Below are 22,036 nucleotides of genomic sequence, written 5' to 3'. Positions count from 1 at the left end.
ATACACCAGTGGCTCGTATTTTCTCAGCTGGTAGTTTCTACAAGAAAGGATACACTCCTGACAGTTATGCTAGAGGAGAAGTATACCATGCACTGGGGTTAATATCTACTTAATTCATCAGGTTCTTTAAGGAACTGTAAACCTATGGGTGATGGAGGGAACAAATGAGAGAATTACATGAACTTTTAGGAAGTGTTTGACAATAATACAAAGGGAATTTTAAAACTCTATGAGGTCGGGAGGGAAGTTTATCATGATTAGGAACGTAGCCTAGAGACAGGAAATAGAGGGTTGAGGCCAACTGATACCAATACATGAATAGAAATAGTCAGGGATCTAGGAAGGGTAAACAATTTTATAAATGATAAAGAGAGGAAAGTACCCAGTTACCACTTCAGGTTTCTAGTTAATAAGTGCCTACGTATAAATGCCAACTAGAATTAGTCATTAAACCTCCAGGAGAAGGCACGCAAAATAACAAAAGTTTTCATGTGAAAAAGTATGTTACATACTACTCCTTTGTATAATATTCCACCACGTAAAATCAAAATTACAACCCAAGAAAGCATCCTGAGAATCCCTATAAATTGTTCCCCTGAAGATATTTCAGCCACTGTGCTGTTTCGGCACAAAAGTGTCCTCGAGATGGGCATGGCATGGCCACTGGGGCTGGAGTCACCAGGAAGGGTATCGGAAATCAAACAAAAGCTGTCATGTGTCCTTGTAGAAACCCTGATGTGCCCTCACAGAGAGGACCAGGTATAGTTTGTTCATCGTACCTGCCAAAGGCTACAGCAGATCAAGAAATTGTCCAGGTACAGCCAATCAAAAATATCAAGGTAGCAGTAGTAATAGCAGTAACAGCGCTGACAATCACAGAACACTTGCTATCGCCAGGCGCTATTCTACGTGCTTTACGTGTATTAAATCATTTACTCTTACCATCGCCTGAGGGAGGGACTGCTACTGACCCCATTGCAGAGATGAGAAAACCAAGGCATAGAGAGTTGAAGAAGCTTGTCTAAGTCACAAAGCTAGTATCTGCACCCAGGCCACACGTACCAGATTCCAGGCTCTTAACTATAGGCTACTTACTACCCGAGAAAGACTGAACAACATGCTGTTCCACTGGGAGGCAAAGGCTAAAAGTAATTTATCCAAGTTAATAAAACCAAAACAAGGGAAACCATGGCCTTTCTAACAAACTGTAGATTACTGAAGTTAGAATAAACTTCAGACAAATAAAAGGAAAACTGCTTTGCACAGCAGGAAGTCTAACATTTTATTTTCCTCAAGAATAATTGAGACGACAAATTCTAGCAGACTCCAAAAGAGTGCTGGCAATCGATAATGCGTCACTGTGGGAAAAGGATTTGTTCTGTGGCTTTCTATCCTTTCCGGGATGAGGGAACAGAGACTTTCCAGGCCCATTCGCCCAGGAATACCCTTAGTTATTTCTCTCAGAGGCAGGTTCTGGGACTGAAGAAATGCAGGCCTTCCCTAGGGTGGCAATGCCTCTGCCCGCTCCTTACTACCCTTCTTGTACGTTGGGTCTTCTGCCCCCTTCTAGCCAACCTCATCTCTAAGAAGCTCCAGCCCAGGAAAGAAGGTGGTTTGTGGGTGTGGGTAGCGGCTCTCAGTGTGAAGCGACAGAAGTGCTTCCAAGGGGCTGGGACCCACGTCAGCTGTAGAAATCCTGTGCTGGGTCACGGTGACCCAACAGAAGGGCCACGTCTTACAACTGAGGACCGCTGTGCTCCACTCTGCTCCCTCTCTGTCTGTGTCCCTCGTCTGTCCCAAGAAAAGCAAGTAGACAGAGAGTGGAGGTCTCTGGGAAGAGTAAGAACTCTAACTGGAGGCCCAGAAGTCTCCTGGCCTCTGCCTCTTTTCCTCTCCTTATGCTTCAAATGCCTCAGGGACGTCCAAACATCCCTCAAGGACTTGGGAGAACTGCATAAAGCACATCCAGCAACGTGGGGCCAGTTCATTGGGCAACGGAGGGACCTAGGGGTAAAACAGTTTTATTTCAAGTGTCTGCTGATCTGGCAGCTCCAGGGAATAAAGAACCCCCACTGTGGTGTGTGTGCTCCTGGAGGAGAAGGCCTAGGGCACTGTATTGGTAGAGGGGTGTTGCAGGATGTAAAAAGAAAGAAATTATAAAGATTTGGTAACACTAGGCTTGGTGAACTGGATCAGTGGCAGGAGGCAAATACCTTGCAATATTAACTATTATTGAGTTGTTCAGTTTCAAAGGAGTCAAGAGACACACATGCTGACTCTCCAGCTCAGGTCTATTAAAAAGAAATCAGCTACTCCATCAGCGACAGACACTTTAGCACAAGCATCAGAGGTGGTACGGAGGCGATTTCGGCTTCTACTCACCTACGCAGTTATCGCAAAGGCTGCAATGAGAGGCACGAGGAGGCCGGAAAATCTTGCAGGTGAAACAATATTTAAGTTTCACAGTCTGGCCATTGATGATGACTTCCTTGGTTCTGGGAGGTGGGCAGTACCCCCCTGAACTGGTGCCGTTTGCGATATCTGTGGAGAAAAGAGAAAGAGTACATGCTTTTAACATAGCACTTAAACTCTGCAGGCCCTCGCAGCTAGAAGGCCTGGAGTCTGCATTTCCAAGTGCAGTACCCGCACCCAGCCTCGGGTCACCTGTGCCTTTTGGGGAGGCTCCTGACACCAGACACAAAAATGTGCTGTCCCACAACCTTGGCGCTCCTTGCCAGGGCGGGGGGCTGTGCTTACTAGTCCACGCGGGTGGGCGTGGACACGTACTGAGCTCTGGCCAATGGGGTGAGAGCACACGATGCCCCGCCCAGCCAGAGGGACTCTCCCCTGAGAGTCCCGTTCTCACTCCGGGGCCACCTTGGAGCTACGAACTGGGGTCCCTGAATAACCAAGCAAGCATAGGAAGGCTGTTTCTGAGACCTCTTAACTGGGCCATACTGTTACCTGTGTGGGCCATACTGTTACACTAGGAATTTAACAAATTCCTAGTGTTAAATTGCTGAAGGTTTGGGTTTCATTTGCTATAGTAGCTAGCGTCCTATTTAATACTGTAGGCGATATTTACTTTCAGAGACACTTTTCTTCTGCTATGGTGTACTCCAAATTCAGCTCAAGATCTGCCCAATTTGCCCATTGCCCCCCTCAAAAATACCAGGTATTGGATAGGGGAATATGGATTTACGTTATTATATATATATATACTTTAAAAATAAATTCTATGTTTTGTTTGACCAGCATCGTATTTTTTAGAATCAGTTTTTAAAATGTTGAAGAAATACAAATATGTCTATTTTTATTTTTATTTTTTAGTTTTATTTTATCTTGCAGTCTGGTTCTTGTCCCTCAGAATCACCCAGGGAGCTCTTAAAACTCCCCTGATCCATGGATCCTTCCACAGACCCATTAATTCAGAGCCACCCGGGGTGATTCTCAGTGTGCTGCAGGGTTGAGAAGCCCTGCTCTACAGGAAGATAAAACATCTAGTTTTATCCTCATCTAGATCCCTCCTAGCCTTGAGGCTTGCCAGAAAGAACGTCAGGCAGCTAGCTGTGCAGTCAAGAAGAGACCACAGGTGAGTGGAGATACAAGATACTCTTGTATCTCCAGGGCTTCAGTATCTCTGAGGGCTTCAGCTAGGACTCCACAGGGGATAAACACTGGCAGAGTGGAGCCTGGTGGCTAGAGGAAATCTCGGGAAATCTCAAGGTGTTCTCTCAAAACAGAGCTGGTAACATTAAAGGTAGCTGTTCATTGTAATCCATACACACTTAAAGGACACACTGTGAGACAGCGACAGTTGCAACATACTTTTGGTAAATTTCCAAAGTGGTACGAATGAGTCTCATCACCCACTCAGCCCCCAACCCCTACCCCCTTATTCAACCTGGGTAGGAGTTAGGTGGAGAGTTTTGAAAACTACTGATATTTCGGTTCTGCCCTCAGAGATTCTGATTTCATTGGTGCGGGACAGTCTGGCATCAGGGGTTTCAAAAGGCCCCAGGTATGGGAGTCTGCAGCCAAGGTCCAGGACCGCTGCTCCAAGTGTGGTCCATGCACCATCCCTGTCATCTGAGTGCTTGTCAGAGAAGCAGGTTCTGGACCCCGCCCTGGAACTACTGCAGCAGAATCTGCATTTACCCAGATCCCCCGGGATTCGCACACTTGAAAGTTTGAGAACCCTGCCCCGGGTGCCTATGAATACTCCCCGCCCACACAGCACACCCGCCTCTTACTCTCACATTCCTTTTTGTTATGTACCCAAATACACTCACGTGTGTGATAAAGGACTAAACTTAGAGAACAGAGCTTCACTCCCGTGAAGGGGCTGCTTCACAAATCTCTCCCAGCCACCCAAGCATTTTCCCACGGAGAACGTGGTGGTTGGGACAGCCGGTGGTATCTGCAGAGCGGCACCCTCTGTCCCCCAGCAGGGCCACTGTCACTCACTGACAGAATCCACAACTCCCACATCATGATTTCAGCCCCCCCTTTACCCTCATCTTCTTTAAGGGGTTGTCAGAGGCCTGAAATCTGCCGCTAGCCCTGTAGGCTAAGGCTTTGGTATTTGTGCAAATACCAGCCTCACTAATAGGGTGAACATTCTGTGCAATTACTCTTCATGGAAAAGTAAGTTGTAGAAGGTCATAGGAGGAGAGGATGGAGAGTTCAGGGATACGTGAGGGACAGGAGGCCCTGCGGAGGGCAGGGAAACGGAGACGTGAGGAGCAGCCTTTCTACTTTACCTTTTCATTAGGACACCCTTCCTACTCAGAATAATTAAATAGCCGTGGAGCCATCTGAAGGATGCTGGGTGATCTTGCCAAGCAGGACACCCTCTCTTGGCATGTGCCCCACCTGCCTGGTGGAATGGTGCTGAATTCAGCATCTGCAGAGACACTCAACTCCCAAAGCATGTATGCTGGGAAGAGGAAGGCATCTCAACGGATTCTGTAATAAGGAGAAAACAGAGACCACATGGCCATGTACTTCCCCAAGCACCACGGTAAAAATAACTGGCTTTGAACATATCAAAGATAAGGTCAGAGCTCTCCTGGTGCCAACTTGGTGCCACTGAGGCCTAAATTAATTATGACTCGGTGCCTCACTAGCCTTATGTCAGCTGTGAATTCTACTATGTCTATTTAGCTCTTGCAAACGGGTAGAAAAACTAGAAAGTCAGACATAGGTTTAAAAATAATCTAAACAATATTTGTGTCAATTTCATCAGAGAAGTTTAAAAACTGATTTGTCAAGGAAAATATTTTAAAAAGTAGGGATGACAAACTTATCCACACTAGAATGACTACTAAAAAGCCTACTTCTGAGGGGCAATGACGAAAAAGTATTTGCCAGCACTCCTTAAGACAAACTCTAGTGATCTCGAAGTTCCAAAGTACATTTTTGAAAGATTACACCTTTGATACAAAGTGAGCTGAAGGCTAGAATTCAACAGACATGGTAAACTGATGCTTAAGAATGAAACTAAACCCATAAACTCTTTGACTAAATATTTGGAGAGCTCTTTATGTAAAAGAAATGGAAGAATCAGGAAACCTGGATTCAGGGTCCAGCTATGCCATCATTAAGTGATGGAAGGGCCACAGAACAAAAAATAAAAAACAGTCGATCTTTATAACGTATTCACTATAAGCAAAATACGTGCCAGAAGCCGTGGAGGACCCATAAATAAGCACAGATGTCTCGTGGGGAGGGGTCAGCAAGGGGTCCTGCTGGGCTGTGTGATGAGGCACCCAGCCACCCCATCCCCGTCTGCTCTCCTTACGGTCTTCAGAGGCCGCGTAGTAAGTGCAAGTCTGACGGAAAAACTTGGGGCCTCCTGGGAGGTGCAGAAGGTCCCTGTGCACCTGGCCCCTCTTTTCTTGTAGCGCAATCTTACCCAGAGCCCGTGCTCGAAGCACAGCAGCCTCCCAGCGCTCCCTGAACAGGCAATGCTGTTACATATTCCGTGGCAGCTGCACTTGACATCTTCTCCACCTGGGCCTATCTGTGTAGGTAATCCTTATCCTTTAGGTCTAGCTCAAGCTTCTCTGTGGAAACACTCTGAAAGCGGAGTTGCTTATTTCCTCCTTTGGGCGCTCATTGTACTTAACTCATTGATTTATCCAGTCAATAACTCTGTATTGGGCTGTTAGGAGCCAGCCCCGTGCGGGAGCTGGGGGTGCAGCAGGAACTACACAGATTTGTTTCTCTGCTGGTGGTATTCACAGGCTGGAGGGAAGAGAGAGTCCTCAGCTAGTGCATCCAGTACCAGGACTGACTGTCCCATCTTCCCCCAGATGCTGCTCCAGGCCAGGGACCATCCCTTCCCCACTTTCATGTTCCCAGCGTCTAGCACACAGTAGGTCCTCAAGAATAGCCTGCTGAATGGAAGGCCAATTGTCCTGACAGGTAGGAAGCAATGATGCGATGCGGGGATGCACAGGACTGGTGACCCAACTCCTCCACTCCCACCTGTCAGTCACAATGCACAGTGACACCTCCCTCCCCAGGAACACCTGTCACAAGGTCCTTCTGAGGCTCTCACGCTTCTTAAATGTATCCATAGCTGCTGCTGGTCCAGAGACCCATCTCACACGGCTGGTCAGTGTCACCCAGGAGGGCTGCGCAAGATGGGCACCTGGCAACCTCAGGGCCCCCCAAAGTGGCTGTTTCTTTCATATACTCAATTCAGTAGCCTCTGCAGACCAACAGCTTCCAGGCGCACCTGTGCCCAGGACAGATGTGAATAAAGAGGCCTTGAAACCACCTGAGGACAAAAGATGTCACCCCTTAAATGTCAGACTGGTGCCCAAAGCCTCCGTAAAATCTGTTTCTCGTCCCCGGGGATGACAAGCACCTGTGGCTGGCATCAGGGGCCACAGGAGGTGGTGTTCCTCATCTAATCTTCAGTTACTTAGGTTTCTGATTCTGGTTTGTGTTGTTGGCAACAATGGTGCCTCCGCTGGTTAGGGCTGCTCTTTGTGGTTTAAATATAGTTGTTGAAAAAGAATAATTGAAGTCTGCAATAGTGAATGGTTAAAGAACACTAGAATTTGGGGCGGGGGAACCTCTAACAGTGCTGCAGGTTTATATGAGCTTTTGCAAGGACATTTTTATACACGAGTGTTTTGAAAGAAAACTTAAAAACTTGAAATGGTCTTTTTCTTCATACCGCACCCCCCACCCCAAATTGTTGAAGCAGACATAGTAACGGAATCTCGGTGTAGCATTAACCTCACAATGAGCTTATGGGCAAAGAATTAAGGGAACTGGGAAGAATTAGGGGGCTGGTTAGTGTGAGTTCAAGGACACAAAACTGCCTGTTAACTAAGTTTTAAGTTGTCTGTTAACATATACCTAGTTCAAAGCCACTCTCCCAAAATAAGTCATCTTCTTTTTTTGAAGGAATAATAGAGCTCACCTCCTGCGAGACCCATTTGTCTGCCATCTTATTTATTCCTGCCCCAAATACAGGGACAACATTGTGGAACTTTTAAAATTGTTGGCCTTCACCACACAGTAGTCCCGCCTTATCCAGGCTTTCGTTTTCCATAGTTTCAGTTATTCATGGTCAACTATGGTCCAAAAATGTTACATGGAAAATTCCAGAAATAAACATAAGTTTTAAATTGTGTGCTGCTCTGAGTACCTCACATTATCTCATCACACAGGCATTGTGTCATCTGACATCGCAGGAAGGAGAAGGGTGAGTGCAGTACACTAAGATATTTTGAGAGAGAGAGAGAGACCACGTTCGTATAACTTTCCTTATAGTATATTGTTATAATTATTCTATTTTATTATTAGTCATTGTTAATCTCTTCCTAGGCCTAATTTATATATTAAACTTTACCATGGGTATGTCTGTATAGGAAAAAACATAGTTTAGTGCTATCTGCAGTTTCAGGCATCCACTGGGCTCTTGGACGTATCCTCCATGGATAAGGGGGGGTTACTGCATAAAATAACTGCACTCTGCATTTTTAAATTGCAAAGGGGAAAAATCCCCCAATTTACAAAAGATGTAGATTAAGGGTTTTTCCTTTACCAAAAGGATCCAGAACAGTGGCATTCTCTGGTGCTCTGAAGTTTCATAGACCGTCACCAGCTGACAGAATGTCCGCCAGAGCGGGAAGAACCTTTACTAATAGGTATTAGGTTGGTGCAAAAGTCATTGCAGGTTTTGCATTATTTTTAACCTTTTAAACTGCAATTACTTTTGCACCAACATAATATTTAGTTGGAAGGAAGATAAAGCATGTTCCTATTAGGACATAAGTTGCAGGGAAAGTGCAATTTGCTTTCTATTCAAGTCTGCATGACTACAGGTATTGCATGTGCTGAGAGGCAGCTGTTGGATCTAACATCTGAAATTTTCATTAGGCCCCTTTCGTTGGTGCTTTGCAGCGTCTGGGACACATGAGATCCAACCTTGGAATGGCTGATCTATCATGACGGAAGACGGCTAAGAGACACTTAGCCCAGACTCTTGGCTTATAATCTTCCAAGATCATAAGAAAATATTAACAGTGACCAGATCTTAGACAAGTCAACTATTATTTTAAGTATTAGGGGAAAAATGCAGAGCAAATTCTTGTCAGTGTGTGTTGAATGTTTGTCTTCGAGGAATGAAACTGATGCCTGAGGCTAGGCTCATGCAGGCAGATTTACAGCCTGAGCTATGTGGTGGGCAGACAGGGCAGCCTCCTCTGCTTCGTGGGCCCATCTCAGGGCGGAGCAGAGAGCACCCGAAAAGCCAGGAGCAAGAGAACCAGGAAAGGTGATGTGGGGGAGCCATAGGCAAGGGCAGGCCCCATGTCTGCCAGAGTGAGTCCTCTACGGAATGGAAGACATATGAGATTCAGGGACCAGTTATTCTTTTCCAAATCATTTACTCACTCAACACCTATGCGTGTTGGAAGTACCGTGGTGGGCACCACACACCAAGTCCCTGCCTTCAAGGAGCTTACAGTCTAGAGGAAGAGATAGATATTAATTAAATAATCACAACTAAATGCGTCATTACCCATCATGTTATTTTGTGACAGAGAAGCACATGGAATGAGGACCTGAAGGACAATTGAGTAGGGCTTCCCTAGGCAGTGTGTGTGTGTGTGTGTGTGTGTGTGTGTGTGTGTGTGTGAGAGAGAGAGAGAGAGAGAGAGAGAGAGAGAGAGAGAGAGAGAGAGAGCGCGCACACACTCTGGGAATTGGGAGCAAGGCATTTCAGGCAGAGGGAGCAACTGTGTACTGGCCATGGAACAGGAGGCAGATGGCATATCCAAGAACTGAAGGGAGGACAGTGTGACCAGGACACAGAGTGAGAGGGAGATAGTCAGAGAGGAGGAAAAAAGGGGCTAGATTGCACAGAGCTTTGTAGTTATGTTTGGCATGCTGGCCTTCAACCTGCATGGAGGTGCAAAAGGAATTTGATTTGTTAATTTTATGTGTCAACCTGGCTAAGCTACGTGCCCAGGTGCTTGGTCAAACACCAGGACAGATGTTGCTGCCAAGGTATTTTTAGATGAGATTGACATTTAAATCAGACTTTGAGTAAAGCAGATTGCCCTCCATCATGTGGGTGGGCCTCGTCCAATCAGTTGAAGGTCTTAAGAGCAAAGGAACTGAGAAAAACACAATAAAAATATTTGTAGAGAATTGGGCAAAACAATCTTTTCCTGCCTACTTAATAGAAAATAGAAAAAGGTAGCCTCAAACAATGAACTTCATGTGCTACTCAGGTTGGTTTCATTCATTCATTCATTCATTCAATTATTTATTAGGTACCTACTATATGCTACCGTGTTTCCCTGAAAATAAGACCTAGCCAGACCACCAGCTCTAATGCATATTTTGGAGCAAAAATTAATATAAGATCCAGTCTTACATCATATCATATTATATTATATAAGACCCAGTATATTATATTATATTATATTATATTATATTATATTATATTATATTATATTATATAAGACCCAGACTTATATTATAGTAAAATAAGACCAGGTCTTATATTAATTTTTGCTCCAAAAGATGCATTAGAGCTGATGGTCCAGCCAGGTCTTATTTTTGGGGAAACACGGTAAATGGTCTGCTAGGTGTTTTGAATATAGTGGTAAATAAGTCCTCTGTCCTTTTGTGGCTTATACTCTAGGGAGGGCAGATATGCCTAGAGAATAGATTTTTAATAATGTAAGTATACAAACAAATCACATTTAATAATAGATCTTAAACTTGGCTGAGGATCCAGATCACCTAGGGCAGTGATTCTCAGCCAGGGCTGATTTTGCCCCCAGGAGGAATCTGCCTACACACAAAGCTGTGGAGGGAATGCTTCTGGTATGTAGTGAGTAGAGGGCAGGGATGCTCCTTACACATCCACAATGCACGGGACGGCCCCCACAGCAAAGAAATATCCAGCCCAAAATATCAACAGTGCTGTGGCTAAGATACCTTGACCTACAGCTGTGCTACTCAAAGTGTGGTCCATGGACCAGGTATCAGCATCACCAGGAAGTTTGCTAGAAATGAGTAATCCCAGGTGATTTAGATGCATGTGCAAGTTTGAGAAGCATCGCTGTAGATGCAAACGACTGCAAGCAGGATGAAAGCCTGGTGAAGTGCCCACTCTCTTCCTTTCAGTTCTCTGACAAGCATATACATGAAGGTCTGCTTACCTGGGAGACTTTAAAAATATGTAGACTCCTTACTCCTAAAGATGCTTATCTGTGGTAGGAGCAAAAACCTACATTTTTTTGAAAAGCTTTCTGTGTACATCTGATAAAGACAGGTTTGGAATCCATGGCAAACACAGCTAAACCCTCACGCTGAGATGCAGTATCACCAGCTAGAGAACCGATGGGTTGGCTAAGAATGGAGATGCTAGAGAGAAAGATGTGTGCCATTTGCAAAGATGCTACCTTACTCAAAGAGTTGGTATTTTATCTAGTTAATTATGGAAAGTCTGCCAAATGAAACAGCCAGGCCAGTTTTCCAACTGTTCCTTTTTATTGTATCGATAGCAGGGTAACTTGATCAAAGAAAATCTTACCAAAAAAAAAAAAAGAAAGAAATCCTGACTATCCAAAACAGGAAAGAGGATTTATGGACATTTGGTCCTGTCAAAAACGTCCATGCTTAGAAAATATCTCTGGGTTCAGATAACCCATAATATTTATTTATACTTTTGGTTTCCAGGATTAATACATAAAACACACTACCGTGGGCCAAATGTCTTAATGGACGTTTTGGACAGAACCAAATATGACCCAATATCCTGCAAGGGGAAAGACTGAAGCCCTGGCTTACATGGACAGCCCCTACTTGTCTTGTGCGCTATTCCCGGGGGGGCACAGTTTGAAAAACATTATGACAGACAATAGCTATGGTCTGGAGTAGAAGCCAATTTTAGGCAAGAAAGTTTATATTAAATTAAACTTCATTCAAGGATAGAGCTTATCTCTGTTTGTGTGCTCTCTCAGAGTTAAGCCATGTGTGCTCATGGCTCTCAGCATGAATTTTCGCTGTGACTCTGGAGTGGAAAACATCAATCTTCATTCTGCTGCAAAACTAATTCCACGAGTAGAAACCCAAATATTCCTACAAACAGTTCTGAAAGCATAGATCCCAGAAAATAGGAACATGGGATGGCCTTGGTGAAGAGAGATTTTTGATCTGGTGGAGATAACTGGCCTCAGTTTCCCCACATTTAAACTATGATAGTTTGGGTGTCTGTAGTTCAGGGACATTGTAATTCATGGAAAGACCTGGAACTCTCAGATGCTAGGTATGCTGTTCACAGCTATCAAACGCCCTTTTAGGGGGTCCTGTTATATATATCACACAAATTAACGCAATTAAAGACAGAAGACAAAGAAAGTGCTTACTAGCTATGACTGTTTTAATTTAACTGAGTTATGCCTAAACATACTTATAGAAAAATGAAAATTAATGACTATCTTATTTTTTGCCGTACTATATTTTTCCACATGGATGACAAGCCTCTCCCTTCAATGTAAAAGAAACACAGGTGGCTTTGTCCTTGAAAAGTTTTAATTTCCCTCAAATTTTGTTCGAGTTCTCTGAGAACACACACAAAACTACTGTGCTGTATAAATGAAAATCAGTTCTCCTATTGAAGGACAAAGCTAGAAATATTTGTGGGTGTTTCTTCTCCATGGGGACAGCGAGTACATCATCAAAACCTCCTGAATATCAGACGATGATGGAGATCAGTTTGGGTTGTCAATGTATTCAGTATTATAAGCAAGTAGATGAGAGCACAGGTAAAAACTGGGCACTAGAAATCATGCCAGTGCAGGGCCATATTTCATCATTATCACCAGGAAAATCTGATAGGCTTTTATTGAAATTTGAGTGGTATTAATGTGAGGGTATTAGCAAGGATCTGAATACAAGGATTGGCTTATATCTCATTCTGTACAGTAATGTTACACGATTTTATCTTAGAATCAAGGAAAATTTTATCTTAGTACCAAGGAAAAGAAAATTAAGGATGCCAGCACAGAAGTAATAGATACTGTTTATAAATGCAGTATACTTTCCAGGGAAAAATGGTCATCCATCATGATCACAGACTCTTACCTCTTTAGTCAACACAGCTTGGTTAAACTGAATAAGAATCTTCCGTAAGGTGACTAGAATCAATCAATCAATCAATCAATCAATCAATCTATCTATCTATCTATCTAACTTCAAAAGTTTTCTATACATAATAATTGCAATAACCATTTCGAAAATACTATAAGGGAGTAAAATCCCCATTTACAGCAGAGAAAAACGACCACAAAACTTTAGGAATAAAGCTAACCAAAAAAAAAAAAAAATGGTAGATCTCATGAGAAGAAAACTGTAAAACAATATAGAGACTTAAGAAATTTTGAAAAACATATCTGTATCCCAGAGTAGAATATTCTGTATTTTAAATATGTCAATTCTTCTCAGATTACTTTATGCATCAATTGCAATGCTAATCAAAATCTCACTATTATTTGGGGAAATTCTGACAAACCAGAAAAAATGATTCTAAGCTTCATCTGGAAGACTAAAACAGGAGAATATTCGCAAAAGTAAAATTATGAGGGTTGAAATGATTGTCCCAGGAAAAAAATGAAAGAGTGAAACCAAATAGAACATTCTCAACAAGATGCAAATTCTGTAAGATTCAGTATTTTATAAATATAGCATTTCAAATCAGAGGAGAAAGCATGGGTTATTCAATAAATGGAATTAGGATAAACAGGTAATCATTTGGGGGGGGAAGCTGAAGTTGGAGCCATACTTCAAATCAATACTAAGCATTTAAATGTAAAAAATAAAAACATACAAGAACTAGGAAAATGTACATAAACTTATCAGATGTGGGGGGTGGGGAAGCTCTTCGTAAACATATACAATGAGGCAGGATATATAAAGATAGATAGTTATGACTGCATAAAAGAATTTTAGACCTGTATGTCAAAAACTCCATAAAATGCAAATGATAACGTAGATACATATTTGTTACACATATAACAAAGGGTAATATCTTTAAAGAGCTTTTGCAAATGATTAGGAAAAAGACAAATATTCCAATAAGAAAATGGGCAAAAGAGATGAACAAGTAACTCACACATGAAGAGAGAAACACGGTCAGTAAATATATTTAAGAAGGTTTTGATCTGCCCCCCAATTTCATAAAAACTAAGTCAAAGGTTAATTTTAAGTGATAATATTTAGTATTGGTGAGAGTAGGGAGAACAGGCACACTCATGTACTTTTGCTGAGAATATAAATTAATACAATTCTTTGAGGAACAAGTTGTCTCTGTATCTCAAAACCTTAACAATGGCCCAGCAAGAGCACTTTTAGACATTGGACCTGTGGAAATTTTCATGGATATTGACTGCAATACTGTTTTTTATTATTAAAAACTGAGAACAACTTAAGTGTCAACAAGAGGGAAGTAGTTAAACAAATTATGATACACGCCCATGCAATGGACGACCATATAGCTATTAAAGATGGAGGAGAATGGTTCAGAGTATATTCCAGGGGGGTGGGGGGTGGCATCTGTTTTCAAAATAATGTACAATGGGAGCCCATACTTGTGTAAAAATATATTATGCAGAGGAAAAATATTGGAAGGCTACATCCAAATGTTAACCATGAATATCTCTGATTGGTAGTACTAATAAATAAATTAATTAATTAAAAGTAAAGAAACAAATTCTCTTTTATGTTTTTCAAGGTTTCTACAATCAATACACAGAGGGTGCCCCAAAAATGTATACACATTTTAAGATAACATTGCTTAAAATGTATATACATTTTTTTGGTACCCCAGTATATTACTTTGTAATAAACAAAAAAATGTTACTTTTCAAACGGAGTTTGGAAAGAGACACAACACATCTGCAAAAGGAATCGAGGTAGTTTTGGCTCCCTACAATTCATAAATTTAGACGTCAATGGAAGTATCTCTGCTCTTCAAAAATAATTACAAATTCATCAGTTTCATCAATAATTTTAAAAAGATGTCCTCTCTGCGTCTTCTAAAGACTAGTTGTGAGTAAGGTGTCTTTTAGATTCTTTTTTCTTTCCTGAAACTCTGTGAGAAGGAGGTTATTTGAATCATCAGGGACCACTTGTAACTCTTGGAATTTTAATTCTCCTCCCAGGCCTCTGGCAGCCACACAGCCAAGTCACTAACTTAGCTCAAAACACAGATTATGTATCTCAGCATAACACTAATCTCTAGGAAAAATGCCTTTCATGCTACTGGGCCCTGCATTCTTTCATCTGCCAAAATACTGTCCAGATTTTGCGCCAGGAGAAAGCAAGGGGAAAACGGCATTTTCCTGGGCGTCAGGAGACCAAGTTAGATCGTCCACACTCTGCCACCACTGCGTGAACTTAATTTCTCTGGGCTCCTCAGATCTGTATAATAGGGGGCTGGAGAGCTGACCAATGAGGTTCCTGACTGTTTTGGGGTGTAGGAGTCTGTACAGGGCTCCTGTTCCCCAACTTTCCAACTCCACTTTGCTTTGTGCCGTTCCAATGTATGTGACTAAGTTTGAACGACACTGAGTAACTTGCCTAGTTGTTCACGGACACGTTACTTGTATTGTTGCATTAGTCCCACAAGTAGATGGTAAATGGGTTGAAGGCACATAAGCACTTAATAAACGCTGGTGAACCTAAATCCAGCCCACCACTAAACCAGTAACCTAATTCAACACCTTCCCACTCAGAGCAACTGAAATGACATGCTTCAGATACTCTTACTTCGGACTGTGGCACTGAGGACGTTTCCACATGGAAGGTGTCACCAGCAGGTCTGTAGCATCTCACCCTGAGGGCCCCACACTTGCCTTAGTGAACCCTCAGCGGCCCTCAAAGGCCCACACCTGGGACGTCTCTGGTGCTAGGTCTGAATAAAAGGCCAAGAATGAGTTTTACGTAAAGGTGCGCATAAGATGGGCTGTAGTGACTTCGTCTGCCCTTTGTCTGCTCCCCGGCACTTTAATAAAGGACTGTAAGTGCTGTGAAATAAAAATGTATGAGCACGGAACAGAATTCAGATGAATTATTTATTAGCAAGCACCTTGTGATCAATAGCAGCATAGTCCAGATTCTGACAAAAACCAATTTCATTTTTCTTTGTATTCTTTCCAACGCCAACAGCATGACTTGTAGCGCTAGTCAGCAACTCACTTAAATGTCTGCTGTATTGGACGGCATGAGAAGCAAACTGAGTTTCCACTTCTAGAGAGATTAGCATGTAATGGTCACCAATCTGTACATATTTAAAAAATATGTATGCTTAATATAAAAGACAATTCCTAAATGTCTACAACTCTCTCTCCAGCCACATAGACACACTGGTAACTCTGATTTTCCCCCCTTCTGATGAATAAAGTGACTTGCTTGGGTCCCAAGCTTGGTTGGCATGAAGAGTGGGCTACAATCTGAATCTGTTTACGTCTTTTGTCTCTGATTATCCAAGTGAGGTCCCTGCCCCACCCCCCTTACGACAGAGTCAGCTAAGACCACGAGAAAAGAACAATTTTAACTGTAAAGAATATGTGATGTTTGATTTGTCTAAAAAATTAGCTGGTCAACAGGGTAGGAGTTTCTCAATTCTTTTGTCTGTTACTTAGAAGAAATATGACTGAGAAATTCTGAGTGTCCAGCCCACGTTCACCTGTGAGAGCCCTGATATTCGCAGAGTCAAGCATGCCCTTGCAGTTGGCCTACAGACTAACAGATTCTCAGGATGGCCGCACTCAGGGGTGACTGAATGCCTGAAGCCCCTTACCCCACCACAGTACTGCGTGTTTCGCTTTCATTCAGGCTTCTAGAAAAGTCCCAGAACTGCAATGCAGCTCCAGACTCCAGGCTTGTAGCAGAGGCAAGGACTCTGCCCTATTCACCCCCAAATCCCACAGTCCAGCCCAGCGGTTGGTACCCAGGAGACCCTTGGTGGGTCCTTATGGAGCCAGTGGGTCCTGAGACTACTGACTCTCTCATCCTGTGTCTGACTGCCCTGCCTCATGGCCTTTCACCTCTTGGGTGGAAAGGCAGAACTCCTGAGGTGTTTCTAGGCTTTTCCCTGACTCAGGCAGAGTGGGAGCTTGGGGGGAGGTGGGGAGGTGACAACGGATGGGGACTTTCCCCTTGATGGCTTTCTAGCTGACGTGACCTCCATTCTCTGAGGGGGTCGTCAAATCCCCATGGCGCTGTCTCTGCCTCACACGTGTAAAATGCTCCAATGCATCTGGTGACTTTCAAGGTGGCGAATCTCAAGCATTACTGTGCAAAAGGATCACTTGGGAAATGTGCTAGAAGCAGGCCCTACCTCCTAGAGACTGATCTGTGGGTTCAGGAGGGGGCCTGGGAACCTGCACTGTCAAAAGCAGCTCAGGTGACCCATCCAGGGGGGTCTGCAGACCTCAGGGTGACAGAAAGTGGCTCAATGACTCCCCTACCTCCCCCCTGTATAGAAGCAGGAACGCTTCCCCCCCACCCACATCTCCCTAGAGATGGTGCGTGGGGAGCCCAAGTCTCAGCTTCTGCTGGCCTCCCCAACCCCTGCAAAGGGAAAACTAAGGGTCTGCACAGAATGTGGAGGGAGGCGGGGCCCCTGCCTGGAAGAGCTTCCAGTTGGGTAGTTAGGAGTCGGCCTTTCTCACGGTCCCCACGGTCCAGGGATCCCGGACCCAGCTTCCTTCCCTCACTGCCCAGACCCGCGGGCTTCATGACCGATGACGCACGCTTCACGCTTCAGGCTTCAGCGCCCCGGGTTGCAGCTGCCCGACCTGATGTCCGCACCCACACTTTCTTGGATGCCGTCAAACTGAACCTTCTGACCCTTCCTGCCAAAAGCTCTCTGAGCAGAGGAACGGACATTTTGTCTCTCACTTAACCCACAAAACTCTCAGATACTAAGAGAAAAAGGTAAGACTCCAAGAACCTTTATACATTATGGGTTTAAGTTACACATTCAAACCAGTTGTTCAAGAGCTACGTGTAAGAGCACCTGCTCTGTGCCAGGTCTGTGCGTATGGTCTATGGTTATAAACCGAGGTTATAAACCGCGAGCAGGTGCTTTGTCATCGCTACTCCCCATATTTATCCCAGGGTAGGACAGTGGGTCGCACATTTGAGACTTCAAGACATGCCTGTGCCTGCTGGGGAGCCCAAGTGCTGAATCAGAATCTCCAGTGGAAGGTGCTCACGTGTGTATAAATACACATTATCACAAATACACACATTGTAAAAAACAAAACAAACAGCATGTAAAGTGTTAAAACCTCCATGGGGCTTCTGATCTGCACTAATGATGGAAACCCTTGACCTCGGCCACCCCCTGGCACTTGACAGCTGCTCAGTCAGTACTGATGAAAACTCAGGCAGTAAAACTCTGCACTTCTTTCCCTCCGTCCCCATCCATCTACGGCATGCTTCTCCTACTCACAAGCATGTTGTTCTGAGTGAAGCTGAGTAAGTACCGAACTCAGGGGTAGCTGCACGAGCCACCCTCAGTAATGACTCTGATTTCCTAGAAAGAAGGTCCTTGCATCGGGCCACCTAACACATCCAAGCTCTGAGGACCTGGGCTCCCCCAAAATGTCTTCCAGTGATGAGCATTTATGCGCCAGCCACTTTGCAGTTTTAGTGTCTCAGGGGCTTTGATTCTAAAACATGTCACTGCAGCCTTGTTCAATTTCTTATTCCTTATGTCCTGCTCAGCGTGCGATTAGACACTACCAACACAGTGCTATCTGTACTTGTACGTCATGCTTGTGGAAGCAACTGTTTTCACAGTTTCTTCAGGTGCCATGCATCCGCTGCTCATAGAGCTTCTGTGAATCAGGCAAGGCTGTTGGATCCCACTGTCCAGATGAGGAAAGGAAGCCCCGAGAGAAGGTCCATGATTTGCCAAGGCCATGCAACTGGTAAGTGGGATTGCTTGATAAATGCTTGTGGCAAGGACGCCTATTAGAGTTTATGTTGTGACATTTCTTCCTGGTCATAAAAGTAATAGATGCTCATCCTAGAGTATTTGGAACAGCAAAAACATACAAAGAAAAAAATCAAAACTTAATTTAAAATGAGAATTCTGTGGTCAGTGCATCCACAAAAAAACCAGTTATATATTTTTCCAATCCTTCTGCTATGCTTATGTATATATTAAGATTGCAATGTACATACAATTTTATATTTTGCATATTTTCATCTGATATTGTATCATGGTCATTTTCATGTCATTAAATATTTTTGAAATCAATGTTTTGATGACTTAATAGTCATTATAGAAGTACACTTTGCTACTGCTGAACATTTAAGTTGCTCCTAATTCTCTACACTACTATAAATAACTCTACAATGAACATCTTCATATTTATCTGTCAAGTAAGGTTTAACTTTTGCTCCTTCAAGCTCTGTAAAGTGGGTCCTCTTTCAATTTCTTTTCACATTGGATTTCTTTCACCCGTCTTGTTATTTTGGTTCTCACATTCACTTGTAAAAGTTGATACAATGTGGAAAGACAGCTTCTAATGCTCTTTCTACAAATTCCAGGTCTTCAAAAGCTTTCCTTCCAGACTCTTTTCTGGGCAAAACATTTATAACTGGCATACTACAAAATAATACTCATGACAGACAACCTGCAGCTTGAAATGATAAAACACAAAACAGTGAAATTAATGATTGCAATATTATTCTAACTGAGAAATGAGAAGTGTCCACGAAACGTGGACAGCACTTTCCTTCCAGGAAGGTGCCCTAAAGGTGGCAAAAGGGTTGAGCTCTTTCCACTAGACAGGGTCAGCAAATCCCTGCTTTGTCAGATACCTGTGCCTTCAGTGCAGGCACAGAACGGCTGCCGATGGCCAATTGTACCAACAGGAAGTAAGGCAAGTGGCTGATTCTGGAGTGGGGTTTCCTGTGCACTTGCTGAGGCACTAAGCTGTCTCGGAGAAGAGAGCATCAAAAGGCAAAATAGGCAACTTTGCACTGACAGTTCAGCACACCTGCTTCAGAAGGCTGCCAGACAGTCAGGTGCCTAGGCTGAAACCCACTTGTCACAGAGAGATGACGTTGCCTCGGAGGGCCAACTTTGTCCAGTGAATCACCTCTGCAATCTGCTTCTGTCATCACCATCAGACTCTGTGTCCATAATTGCCAAAGTGTGTGAATGGTTATTAAAATACTGATGAAAGAAAACCACGCACCATTTATCATCATGGAAGAGCAGTTGTTACTTGCTTTTACCTTGGAAGACCTTCATGGGAAAACCTCTCAATCCTTACACTGTGTGTGTGTTTTGCGCTGTAATAATTCTGAAGTACGATTAGAATCAAAAGGGCTCACTATCATTTCTCTCCCGGAGTTGGAGGGGAAATCCAGCCCCCAGGAGACTGGGAGCTGGGCAGCTCTCCTGGCAGGTCCCATTTCCAGATGTTTTCTCCTCTAACAAGCTCCTCCCTCTCTCTGGCTCCGCCAGGAGAGAGAAGGGGCCTCCAACAGACAGGAGAAATCTTCAGTCCATGCTATCTGAACTCTGTTATATTGCTTTACACCCCCAAAGTTCACTGGGTGATTTTTGCAAAATGCCATACCAATACTTTTTATTTTAGTAATGACTCCCTAGAACCACCGTGTGCAGTGTCAAGCGGAAAAATGGAATCATAAGGACTTGAAATGAGGGGTCTTAGGTAGAAGAAATAAAACCCAATACACAATTTTTAGTCTTTTACTGCTTTCGCTTGAAACCAATCTTCCTTTATTGATGGGCTGTTTGCCTTTCTTATATTAGAAATTCCTCTTTCTCCACAAACTTGAATTCTATTTCAGCACCGAAGTTATTGGTTTTGTTTTCCTCGGGAGCTGGTAACGGCTGGATGTCAGCGCTCTGGATGGGCCGCTCTTGTCTCTAAATGGCCCATCCGAGGCTCTCTGGGTGATGGATGGCTCTGAAACAGTTTCCCTCTGGTAAGAGAAAGTGGCCGAGGTGGGATGTGAGCCGCAAGCCTGCATTCTTATACACCAGGCAGCAATCAGATGGGAACCAGGGTGGGTGACACGGATGTCACCAAGCTCAGAGTAATTACCAGCCTTTCTCTGGAATGGCAGTATTGCCATTGGGGAGTTTAGACTCTGCTGTCCCAGGTGGGGGCCACTGCCACTTGTAGCTCTGGAACACTAAAAGTGTATCTAGTCTCAATTGGGATGTGTTGCAGGTGTAAAATACACACCAGATTTGAAAGATTCAGTACAAAAAGGAGGATGGAAACTATTTCTATACTCTCTAAATATTGATTATATGTCCAAATGATAATATTGTGAAGAACTGGCTAAGATAACATATATTATTAAAATTAATTTCACCTGTTTCTTTTTACTACTAGAAAATGGCAACAAGAATGTTTAAAATGACATGTGTGGCGTGCATTTGTAACTCACAGTCTATTCCTATTGGGTAGTACTGGTTTAGGCAGTCAAAAACACTGGTATATAGCCTTCATTTCTTTCCTGGTCTACTCATTAGCAGATCGCAACCTTCTCCTCCCACACTCTCCCTGACCCCCGGGCCTGCCGGGGTCTCACCTGTCACCTCCTGCTCAAAGCCCTGCTTCAATATCAACTTAACCCTTCCTCCTCTGATTCTTGGGGCTGAGGGAACTGACGTCTCTGCTTGGACTCTTTGTCTCTAGCTTTCCTTTGAAATCTGAGAATCTATTTGAATCTTCATACAAATTCCTGACATTTTTGTAAACCAGGGTCGATATTTTTCTTCCTTTCAAACCTTGCTTGACCACCTGGATTTCAGACCCACCCCTGCCTTGTGGTGAAAAATCCATCACGCTGGCACCGCTTTAATTGACCCCTGACCCAGTGCAGTGGGTAAGAACATGGGCTTAGTGACCAGACAGGTCACTACAGTGGCTTGGCTCTGCCGTTTACCAGTTGAGAGACTTTTGTAAGTTACTTGTTCTGTCCATGTCCCAGTTTCTCCAGCTGTAAACGGAGTAATCATTGCACCTGCCTCCTACGATAGCTGAGAGGATTAAATTAACATCTGTAACACACTCAAGCACTGCTAGGCATACAGCATCTGCTATATAAGTACGCATTAGCCATTCTCAGTCTTTCCTGGTTGTTTTCTGGCCTGCTGAACTCTGGACTGAGTAGCTGTTACCTGCCCTGACACTAGCCAAATTCATTAATTACTACCCCTCACTCTCACTGTACACCGGCAATGCCAGCCAAAGGAACCCAGTTTGAGCCCCTGGGTTTCCCTTTTTGATCACTACTTTCTGAAACAACACCGCCCTTCTTCTCGTCTCTGTCTCCCCATTCTCCCCACCTCGGCCCCAAAATACCATTTCCTCAGGCAAGTCTTATCCTCGTCCTCATGTCTTTCGAAACCCAGATCAGATTTGCTTTCCCCAGAGAGCTCCCTACGATTCGTCTCCCTTGATTCTCTCCCAAGCCCATGGTTCCCGCT

The 22,036-nt window shown here is 43.7% G+C and overlaps 1 protein-coding gene across 4 annotated transcripts in view; it reads right to left on the bottom strand.

Moving 5' to 3' along the window:
• The window catches only part of ZDHHC14 (zinc finger DHHC-type palmitoyltransferase 14), a 252,179-nt gene that overhangs the window by 75,862 nt on the left and 154,281 nt on the right, over window positions 1–22,036 (bottom strand). For all 4 annotated transcript variants that reach the window (XM_033098468.1, XM_033098478.1, XM_033098487.1 and 1 more), the window contains exon 3: window positions 2,383–2,541. In XM_033098468.1, the coding sequence (XP_032954359.1) occupies window positions 2,383–2,541 (159 nt within the window). The remainder of the gene's footprint in view (window positions 1–2,382; window positions 2,542–22,036) is intronic.

Source organism: Rhinolophus ferrumequinum, chromosome 3, assembly GCF_004115265.2.
Source record: "Rhinolophus ferrumequinum isolate MPI-CBG mRhiFer1 chromosome 3, mRhiFer1_v1.p, whole genome shotgun sequence".
Lineage (NCBI taxonomy): Eukaryota > Metazoa > Chordata > Mammalia > Chiroptera > Rhinolophidae > Rhinolophus > Rhinolophus ferrumequinum.
The sequence above is the reverse complement of the archived record's forward strand: the minus strand, read 5'-3'. Positions and strand labels throughout refer to the sequence as shown.